The sequence below is a fragment of the Apaloderma vittatum genome, unplaced genomic scaffold (assembly GCF_000703405.1).
Source record: "Apaloderma vittatum isolate BGI_N311 unplaced genomic scaffold, ASM70340v1 scaffold10252, whole genome shotgun sequence".
In the NCBI taxonomy this organism is placed as follows: domain Eukaryota; kingdom Metazoa; phylum Chordata; class Aves; order Trogoniformes; family Trogonidae; genus Apaloderma; species Apaloderma vittatum.
The window spans coordinates 88,973-100,383 of record NW_009705286.1 but is presented as its reverse complement, the minus strand read 5'-3'; the positions used below and the strand labels follow the sequence as shown (position 1 = coordinate 100,383).

Here is an 11,411-nt window from a genome sequence, read left to right as displayed (position 1 = left end):
GAGAATTGCACCTACGGTATTGGATTCACATAATTAATAGGCAATATAATTCTGAGGGGGAAAAAAAAATGTTGTTCACTCCCAAATGGACTAATTAAATAAACTGATTGAGTTCCTGGGTGTTGCTAAATTCAGAAACTGAAATGTTGACGTAGCTCTTTGATTTATCTTTTTAAAAATTTTTTTGTATGCTCTTTGATCCTATATGTAATGTCACAAAAGTGGCAGGTGCCCTAAAAAATTGTAGTAGCGAAGTGTGGAATTCAAAGCGAGATTCTTACCAGTTTGCTAATTACAGTGGAGGAGAACAGAAGTATACCTGTAACTTAAGCTGCTCCATTCAGTCGTGCTCAAAAAAAAAAAGACAAGCATGCCTGATGCGGACAGAAGAGATATGCAAGAGCAGCAACTTGTGAAGCACGCTGCTGGCAAGGAGCAAAGACTGTTACCTGGGAGAAACAACCATGCTGGAAAACTCTCTCAGCCCGAGAAGAAACTCCAAGAAGCTGTGTGTGTGCTGCTGGTGGAGCTGTGTGAGAGATTCACATTCTTTGTCATCGTTTGCAACATGATCCTCTTCTGCACCGTCAAGCTTGGCTATCGCAACTACCAGGCAGCTATTGTCAATATGTGCTTCGTAGGCACCTCCATGTTGACGCCAGTCCTGGTGGGCTGGCTGGCCGAGTGCCTGGTGGGCAGGATCAAACTTGTGTGCATCTGCGTGTTTCTACACTTTCTAGGTAGGTGAGAACCCTGGTTGACTACTCTGTGCTTCAGTAATTCTGTTTCAGAAATGCGTTATTGAGTGCTGTGTTTGAAAAGTAATTTTCTATAACCTTCTGGTCACCTTCTCTAACAGCCAACTACGTTCTTTCTCCTCTACAAAACATGCTGTGGTGGTTTTGCCAATGTACTTTTGCAAGGCAGTGCTTTAAATAAGAATAAAGAACATTTGCATTTTTATCTTGTGGATAGTTGGCGCACAAGCCTGACTCCTCTAAAGCAGCGTAGCTATTTGGAACATAGGTGCTCAACTCTTAAAATTGGTCTCTTTAATAAGCATCTGAGGTTACGAGTGTTTGGTGCAAATGCAAGGCTTCAGTGAGAGAGATGGTTTGAGTTTTGAAACTCTTTCCTAGTTGCTGGCAGTAAGATTTTAGTGTATGTAAGGTTGTATGACTTTGGTATTTGGACAAGAGGGAAAGATGTATTTGAGCACTTGCCAGTATAAACAAACCTTGCCTTAAGCAGAGAGGCTGCATCCTCGTACCTATATTGAAAGCCTGCTTTCTGTTAGCACATTCTGAACCTTCCCTATGTAGTATTCTGGAGATCTTATGTATAAAAGCACTGTTCAGAATAAGTATGACTGTTCTGTAGCAATTAGTGCATCTCACAGCTGGTGGTTACTCTATCAACTTAATCCAAGCTCACAGAAATACTTTCTACTTGGACTAGTTGTGGAGCCTAGGTCTTATTTCTATAGTAGCCAACCACGTTGTTGTTTAGACATGCAACAAAGGCAAAACTTAGAGACATTACTGAAATGTTCTTGAGCTGATTGCAAACCCACTGTGCAAACAGCCTCAAAAAATGATTGCTATTATATTCCACTGTTTCTCCTGGGGGCTTGATTTGGAACTTCCTTCTGCCACTGTTCCTTTCAATTAATATCTTAAAGTAGAAGACTGGTGACACAAACAGAGTTTGATGGATTTGGATATTGTTTTAACTATTTTTTTTTATTTATTTATTAAACATTCCTGACATATTAGGGTTTGATGCATTCTTAGTCGTGGCTAATATTAGTGTCATTGACATCAGTATAATTTGAGTTTAGTCCCCAATTATAACTCAGAGAATCTGTAGCTGATTAAACCTGCAATGCTTGCTTTGCAGAATAGAGGTGGAAAATGCAATTTGTGGCAGTGATTTTATAGGTGAAGTTTCTCAAAATCATGTGTTTTCCATGAAGCTGCTGCAGGAAAAAAGAAAATTTTCCCCAAAAGCTTTAAAAATGTTTTTTGTTAAATTAAGATTCCCTTTATAACTCTGAGATTTAAAGAAGATGCACAAAACTACACTCCACCATGGAGTGGTTGATTGGTAGTTCATCAGGTGAAGTTACATATTTTAACAGGTACGCTCTGGCATGTGGAGAGCTGTTGCCCTCCCTATACAGGCAGCAGAGAAGGCCAATGAGAGAAGCTATGTTTTGAGAGTAAGCTCTTCAGTTGACTGAATAACCTGAATTCTTACAAGCATTTCAGAGGAAGATTGCTTTCTTGGAGGCCCTTAGTGGTCTTGTCTTATTATATATAGAAAGGTTCTGTTTCTCTACAGAGTTAAGACTCTCCTTCTTTACACTCTGCTCTTGTGGTTTTTTTTTTATCTGTGTCTTCAACATAACTGCTTTAAAAAAAATGTCTTATACATCACTAATCCATTTCAAATGAGTTCTTTTTTTTTTCAATTGCAGGCACAGCACTATTACCAGTGGTGGCATTCCCCTTTGAAGATATTTACATTGACAGACAACATATTCTTCATACGCTAACCAAAAGGGAGCAGAAAATAGTGTTCTACTTTGCACTACTCACAGCTAGTCTGGGTATAGGAGGCATAAGAGCTATAGTTTGTCCATTAAGTGCATACAACCTCGAGGACTGTGGACTGAAGGAACTTCTTTCTTTTTTCAACTGGTTGGTAACTTAATGTTGGCTAAGTATCTGTTGGTGATGATAGAGAATTGCCTTGAAATTCACTGCTGACTTCCAAGGCAGATTCTACAGATGATGGGTTTCATGCTTTGGTTTTGACTGCAAAACATTTAGATTTTGGAAGTTTCCAAGAATTTGGTTTGACTTGAATACTTCTGTAAGAAAACTTTGAGGAAAATTGCTCCTGAAATTGTTCTTAAACTGTATTTTTTTCCCCATATTTACTATTTCTCTCGGTGCATAAGAAAAAGTACCTTTTTAATTATATTTTCCTTTATTTACCACTTCTATAGCACCATACAGAGTGCTATATACATTCTCCTGTACTTTCTGGTTAAACTGTAAAGTGAGGATCAAAGAAGTCGCAGTGGGAATCTTCAGGTTCCTGCTTCAGGGCAGGGTGAAACAAACCCTGAAATACCTCCTTTTCTCTTCTTTCCTTATAAATGCACAGTTATTAAAATAAAAACTAAATACATTTGCATATTAACAATGCAATGCTGACAAATCAATGAAGATCTTAGTGAATCTGATCTCCCCTTCTTTGGGGATGTCTTTCCTGACTATTCTTTTCTTTTTTTTTTCCAATTATGTAAATATCAGAGAGTTTTGAATTAAATCCAAACTTCAGTGAATAAGGCAGCTTTACTAAAGGTGGATGAAACTAGTTACTTAGAGCAGATTCTGCCTCCTTGACCTGCCCATAGGAGAGAAGATTAAAAAAAAAGTTCTTCCTTTTTACTCTGTTCTGAGTTTTAATCCTTAATTAGCAACATCATTTTGATTAAATAAGACTCTAGGGGTTTAAGACTGGAGAGCAATCAGTTGTTCTGAAAGATAGCTCTGGAGAATTTATTTTACTGTGGTCTTAGCCATTCAGAATTGTATTTAATCAAAGTGACATTTCTCAGTGTTGATTACAAAGGAGATATAATATGAATAAAAAGTTCCTTGAGGGAATCCAAATGGGTCAGTTCTTGGAACTTTGGAAATATCAAGAAAGGCACATGTGCGATTGCAAAAAGCTGAACGTTTTTTTGCAATGGCATTCAAGGAAGGGCTGTTTGAGTACAAACTGAAGATGTAAAAAATGGGAGTTTCATTCTTAATCTCATTAAAATCTCTCAGAGTATAATTACTTTTTCTTGATAGACTGTTTTCTCTTGGTAGATGCTTGTCACAGGGATTGAATTTTGAAGTAAAATAAAATTAGATGGTTACATACATACTTTTGGTGATATGGAGTGTATGTTCTTATCCAAGTTCTATTTAAACAATTGGAATTATTGAGTTAAAGACTTGGTTAAAAAACCCTGTCATTACCTGTTATCTAATTCATTCCTTGAAGAAGATAGCTTTGCTCATCTAGGGCCTAATTCTAACCCCTAGTATGAACTACAACTCTGACCTTTTAAATAAACAGGATACACCAATGCTGTGAAGGGGCTTGGATTCTGCTTGACTAAGTTTCCCTAATGATTTCTGCTTTTCTAAGGTTAAGGTTATGAACTCTTATGCTTTTTGCAGCAGAAGTGAATTCTGCCTATGGGAGCAAAGAATGAGAGCAAGGGGTACAATCCAGACTAGAGATGAGAGTTAGCAGTGTTCTGCCTTGTCTCACTGATCTGCTAGGGGTGGGGGGGGGAAAAAAAAAAGGCAGAGAACATGGGACCAGCAGTATTTCCCTTCTTCCCTTCCTTCTCTTATCTATAGTTTTTCTTTGCAAATACTGTAGATTAGTTTTGGCTGTTATCCTGGACACACTTTTGTTTGGCTTTTTCTACCCCTTTGGGATTTTTCCCTCCAACTTGTCTTTGCAGAGGACTCCATAGTGATCCTGAAAAAAATTTACCTTCTCCTACAAAGCTGTAGTACAGCAAAACAAGTAGCTTGGTTATTGGTCCATACATGAAATACCTGGGTTTGAGTTTGGATGAATCAAAACATAAACTATGAGAGCTAAACATGCTTAAAAAATAAAAGCAAATAGTATTTGAAGTGAAGGGCTATCTACTGAGTTTTCAAAATTAATCCAAAAAGTGACAAAAGTTCAATTTTAGTAGATTTTTATATATTTTACTTGATTTCAGATTGTTTCATTTAGCAGGTTCATCTCAAGTGTTACATTAGGTAAAAACTTTTTAATATTGTCTAAACATAAACAGCACTTTTAGATAAGAAATCATCTGGATGTTATGTCTTTAAAGTCATTACAATGGATGCTTTTCTGTAAAATAAAAAAAAATTATTAGTTTTTTAGGGACGTGCCACAATAGCATTTAGATTTTTATATAGACTGCAGTCTTGAAATGAGCCTCCAAAGCTGGCGTTTGTCTCTCATTGTGAGGAAACCTCAGAGTGCTGAAGCTCCAGGAAGTAGCAGTTCCCTGCAAAGCTGGACATGATATTTAGTCTGACGTATTTAATTCAGTTATGTCATCCTGGGATCTCCGAGACACTTAATATAAAGCAAGTCTAAACACTGTAATATGAGTTGACTGTGGTATATGAGAGCTAGCATGATGTAGTTTTGTTTCTGTAAGTTCTGATCTGCTGCTGTCGATATGATATGAGCAAATCTCAAAATTCTGATGTGTGCATTGGCATTAGGTCATATTTCTTGTTTGGCCCACAGGGAATGCGAAAATGTGATTTTTTTTTTTTTTTTTCTTCTCATTTCTGTAAGAGGACAGGACCTTTACATTTCAGTCTTCAATACTTTGCTATATGGTGGTGAAAAACAAAAGCACTCTCCAGTACTCAAGGGTTTCCTCTGGAGCTTCCTATTTCTAGTGAAACAATCATAGAGTCATGAAGAGTGTCAGGACTTTGGGTAGCTCAGGCACAATTCTTTAGAAAGTTTGGAAAACACACACTGAAACTTTTAGCTTAAAATTGTAAGTTAAGAGTTGTTTCAAAACTTCTACACAAATTCTAGTTGAGTCAGTTGTGTTTTGTTTTGTTTTAAAAAAAAAAAGCTTTAGTTGAACAGGTGTTAATATGGGTATTTACAAAATCCTTCCAACTATACAATTATAATTCCAAAGGCCCTAGAGACTGTTCTCAGTAGAGAGGAAAAGTCCATGATTCTGATGAGTATCATCTCCAGAAAATGTAACTTACTTAAAGGAAGCAGTAATTGGTTTGGAACTTTGGATATGTCTTGGTGTCATTTCAGAGAAGTGCATGATGCAGGAGAATTCACTGCTGTACAAGTTCTTGCTGGTTCCAGGAGAGCTGCTGCTGCATGACTCTCAGCAGCATTGGCTTTGCCATGATGAAGTACATCCTTTTTTCTCCTGCTGCTTGCCCTGGGTCCTGTGAGGCAAGATACATAGGCATGTTGCCATGCATTTCATGTGTTATGTAGGAGTTAAGAATTAAAAAAAAGATATGGTGACAATATACTCTTAACTGTGCAGGTATAAACTTATTTACTAGTATAAGAAAAGTATGTAGTTATCCTTTTGCATCCTACCAGGGAAATGCATTTTCTTAGCATTTTATTTTTGGGGGAGGTGCTGATTTTTGCTATACTTATAATTCTTCAAAGTATATTTACTGTGCTACTGTCAGGGGTTCCAAACTGTGGTAGGCCTATCACTAGTGGTATGTCTTCTGCTTCTAAGAGCATGTGATTTTCATTTTAATATCTTCTGTGCATAGGAGGGGCTCATCACTTACTTGGGAAAAACCTCTACTGCCAAAGCCACTCTCAGAGCAAATTATGTTGAGGAATCTCCTTATCAAGATATTTCTAGAAGCCAACAAAAATTCAGGATGAGCCTTGCAACTAATGGAAAAACCATGACTTCTGATAAATCAAATTCTAATATTTTTTAAATGAGACAGGATATCAAGACATTTCTCTCTTAAGCCTAAAATATTTGATTTGATGATATTGCATACACAAAGCTTATGTTATCAGATATTAAATATATAAGTGGTAAATGGTGATATATTTAGTCTGATCCACAAAAATGTCCAGTACTAGATTGATAATTTGTTCAGCTCTATTGCCTTTGTAGATTTACTTTAATCCTACACCTCTTGCAGCTGAAACATCCAAGTGAAATTTCATGTTAATTGCTGCATCAATGTGTGTGTGGTACTGATGCTGTCCATGGTTACTAACCATGCCTTTAATTTAATGTTTTAATCTTCTGTAAAGGCCTTATATTATTCAGCCTCTCCACTCTTCTCTCTTGTCTGTGTGTACTAGGTTTTATTGGCTGGTTAACTTAAATTCGGCAGTTGTCTTTGTCAGCATTTCTTATATCCAGCATTCTGTGGCCAGAAGCCTTGGTTTTCTTATCCCATTTGTGTCCGTGCTTATGGCTATGATCACAATTCACATGGTGCGAGGTGAAATGATTTACAGACCCAAAACAGGTAAGAGGCAACTATATCTGAGGAGATATCTTTAGAGATTATTTTCACAGAAGAGATCAACTTTCATATCTAAGCAATTTCTTCCACAATTCTTCCCTGTTTAGTTGGAGATACTTGTGTTTTAGCTGTACAAGCTCTGTGTGTAAGAGGCAACATCCATCTCCTGTAAAGACAGAACTGGAGATTCTGCATAGGCTGAAAAACTGGAAGGCAGTCTCTGCTAAATTTAGATGTATTTTCTGCTATGTCGAAGGCATTTTCATGTGCAAGAAGAAAATATGGTGCTGCTGACAGACTTCATTTTATCATGTTTAGTTCAACCTACACCCGATGTGTTTTGGTCAGCTAAAGCAGAGTTTGCACTTATTATAAGACACTAGTGCGCTTGTGTTTTCTCCCTTAAGTGGACTCCATTGCTCCACCTAAACTTCCACCTGGAGAGCCAAGCTTAGTTAGTCAGCTAAACAGGAATATGCAGTAGTAGCAAAGTAGTTTTATATGCCTTTATCTTGCAGAACATCTGATGCTAATTGTTATTTCAGCGTGCTTGCTTAAACAACATCAAGTGTTTTTACACATTTGAAAATAATTAGAAACACTAAATAGCTCTAAATAGTGCACTGTGCAGTTATTTTAATACAGAAGTTCTTACATTTCTGTGGCCTCACAAGTTAGTACCTGAGCTCTACGAAATCATTTGATGGCTGCTATCCCTCTCCATTGACCAAGCACAGGCATATGAGTGGAGACTAAGTGACTAGAATAAGGCTGTAAATGCCCAAACCTTGCTGTTCCTTTTCAAATAGAACCAAGAAACTGAAAGCAAATACTTTCAGAGTTTTTGTTATAGTCTAAGCAAAAATATTTTAGCAATGAGGGAATGAATGCATAAATAAAGCACCTGGGAATATCATAGTGAGGATGTCACTAAAGAGATTCAGGGGAGAAAAAAAAAAAAAAAGAGAGCCAAAGAAATGCATTTCTTCCACAGTGCACTCAAAACTTCTTGATAATATGCAGCTGAGGTCTGCAAAGACTAGCATCAATTTAGCTAGCTTCTTATGAAGGGAATGGTGGCTGACTGGCTTGCTGGGGCTCGCTACAAGTTTTACGACCCGAGAAGGTAAAAATATTCTTTAGTATCTACCCCTGAGCTGGACTATTTCATGTAGACTAAATCTGTAGTTTACCATCTAGCAAGTTTAATTCCAGTAAGTAGAATGTTGTTTAGACATAATTTTTAGACGTAATCTACAAAAGTAGAATGTCATAAATTTGTAGATTATGTCTATTTGGCCATCAACAAAACTAGCAGATTTTTATTTATCAAGTGGTTTTCCCTATGAATGTTGTTTGATTTATCACATACTTCCCACATCTTTGCAGAATGCCAACATCTACAACAATACATGGAAAGTTTTTTGTCTCCTTAGTCAAAATAAAAGATAATATATTTAGTACCTCCAGAGAGATAATGAAACTGGAAATTCTTCAGAATTATAATTCAGAACTATAGGTGACCATAAATGGTTTATATATATGCTGCCTTTTTTAGTTTAAGGTAACTCTTCAAATACGGATCATGCATTCAATTATGTTTAGCTGTAAAGCATTTCTTCTCACTGCTGTAATTTTGAGGACTGACAGGTGACCAGAGATGAGGAAAAAAATGTGTATCCACCATCTAGGGTGCAATGTAGACTTTTCACTTTAATTAAGTAGCATAGATATCTGTGATTAGATCAAGGTCAAGGTGGCAGAACATTAGAGCCAAGGGCTGAAGTATAAAGGAGAAGGAAAATCACTTTCTGAAAGTTGCAATTTAATACCTGTACAGATAGGGTGGGTTTTTTTTAAGAAAATGTTTGAAATGCAAGTATAACATGTGTGATGTTTATCTACACAATGTGTATTGATATAAATATTTATGCTTTTAAACGTGTCTCTTATTAGCTGATTAAATTTTTAATCTGCAGTATACACCACTATAGGAGTCCTTTAGGGTTTACTCCTTTTCTTTTAAAGAAGCGATGAGATAGTTATTCCAACTACATCATTGACAAAATCCTCCTTATATCAATTAGGTCTATGTATCATTCAAGTTGCTTTTTGAATTACAGTTTCAAGCAGCTTTATCTTACTAGTTTACTGGGTTTTATAATCTGCTGAAATTCCATGCCAAGAAACACAGCTAAATGTCTATTTTGCCTCATATAAAATAGTGTTTTCTAGGTAGTTGACTGAAATTAAAGAGGACCTCAGCTGATCCATTGGGAAAAGCAGGGAAATGTCAGGATTTGTTGTCTATTTTTGTATTTATATTTTTTTCTTTTTCAATGAGATTAAAAAAGTCTGCCCAACACCTTTGATTCCAAAGGAAAGGACATGGCCATGGCCATCTTTGAGACTAGGTCAGATAAATCAGGACACAGCCATGCTGTTGCTTTGTTGAGCTGTCTGCTTGTCTTGTGGTGGGATACTCTGTGCCTCTTCTGATTTAACACCAGCTGGGTTCAAACCTTTGAGGAGCAGTAACACTACATTACTGCTTTTCATTCCTTCTTTGTGAATGTCCAATCTCTAGTACAGGGTGAAGCAAAAAATTATCACTTCTCTGACCTAAAACACGTAGTTAATAGATCTGCCAATGAGTTGAGCTGATACAGGCTTTTCAGCTACCTTTTATTTTTTATTTCTGAAAAATGACTCTACTTTCACAAGACCCCCAAGTCCCACTTGTTTTCTGGTTAGCTTTTTAGTCAAGTCACTCTGGAAGTTTTCTTTTAGTCTTCAAATTTGGTCTTCAAAAGGTCTAGAACCTAAACTTAAACATCACTTAATGAGTGGTAAGAATAGCTGCCTGGTACAGTCATACAGAACGATGAAAGCTGTGCTAACTCTGTGTTTGCAAGCTTTGTTATCCTACTTCAGATATTATTCAATGATGCCAGCAAGTCTACACTTTAATGTTAAACAGCCTGAAAATTTTACATGTTAAGTTATCTAATAAAATGTTATTTCCTGATAATCTAGAGCAAGTGCTTCTAACAGGTGTCAATGGATATTTCCACAATTTAATTTCCATACCAGAGGTAGTAGGGAGATATTTTCCCTCTGTGATCTTAGATCACCTTACTTTTTGGAAAATACTTACTTATAGATACCCAAGCTATTGTAGTGCTTCAACAATCTCAAAAAAGCAGAAAAGTGCTATAACCCCTATTTGCATGAATGGCAACTTAACAAAGGTAAATGAGTCTCTGTTCTCAAGCATGAAGCTAACAGTTTTGTCCTCGTTTTACCTCCAGTTCCTCTGAGAACCAGGTTAGCAATTCCTGATCTGGGTAACCAGTGAACAAATTTTAGTATGGCAAGTACTAGATTGGAAACTTCTCTGCTACAGCATGACGCTTGGAAATCCTGAGATAATATTTCTGGCTTTGAAATGCATCCATGAAAATTCTCTGATTTCTTCAGTCTTCTGAGCTCCCTTCTCATTTCACCTTTCCCTTGCTGCTGGACTTGAGCAGATGTACTATCTTGAATTGAAAACTAACCTCACGCAATTAATAGAAAGCAAAAGCAAAGGAAAGCAATACTTTACGTGCTCAAATATAGCAACAAATTGTTGCGGTGGGTTACATAACTGGTAGCAAATGGCACTTTTCTCTCCTGATGTTGGGCTGGATTGCTTTTGTAACAATTACATTGTGGACCAGCTGTCTTCCCAGAAAGAATGTTTTCATAGAATCATAGAATGGCCTAGATTGGGAGGGACCTTAGAGATCGTTTAATCCAACCTCCCTGTCATGGGCAGGGATGCCACCTCTTGAATAGACTAGGCAACACATAGGGACCGAGCAGGAATCAAACCCGTGACCTCGGTGATGTCATTGTTCAAATCCAGGGTTTTTTTACTGACCCCTCCCCAAAAGACATAAAGGTGTATATATCGGGTTGTGTTTTCCCTCCCAAAGTGTTCAGTCTTATTTATTTTGACAGCAAGTAAAAATATATTAATGTCTAACGTCTCTGTTTGCAGACAGTTCCCTGCTGACGACTTTTGGTGTAATTGCAAGTGCACTGAAAACGTGCTGCGTACGGTACCGCTACTTTAGTGGAGGAGTGACAAACTGGCTAGATCACGCCAAGGAAAACTATGGTGGTCAGTACAGCGAGACTCAGGTGGAAAGCACAAAGTCGCTCGCTAGGCTCTTCCCGTTGTTTGCTTTCCAAATTCTATACAGAACATGTATTATGCAGGTGGGTATGCAACTTTTTAAACAAAAAAATCTTGAA

At 37.1% G+C, this 11,411-nt stretch overlaps 1 protein-coding gene across 1 annotated transcript in view; it reads left to right on the top strand.

Moving 5' to 3' along the window:
- The first annotated feature begins 370 nt into the window (after positions 1-370).
- The window catches only part of SLC15A5 (solute carrier family 15, member 5), a 33,904-nt gene continuing 22,863 nt past the window's right edge, over positions 371-11,411 (top strand). Inside the window, exons 1-4 of the mRNA XM_009865337.1 lie at positions 371-740; positions 2,480-2,702; positions 6,943-7,112; positions 11,155-11,375. Coding sequence (XP_009863639.1) covers positions 371-740; positions 2,480-2,702; positions 6,943-7,112; positions 11,155-11,375 — 984 coding nt within the window. The remainder of the gene's footprint in view (positions 741-2,479; positions 2,703-6,942; positions 7,113-11,154; positions 11,376-11,411) is intronic.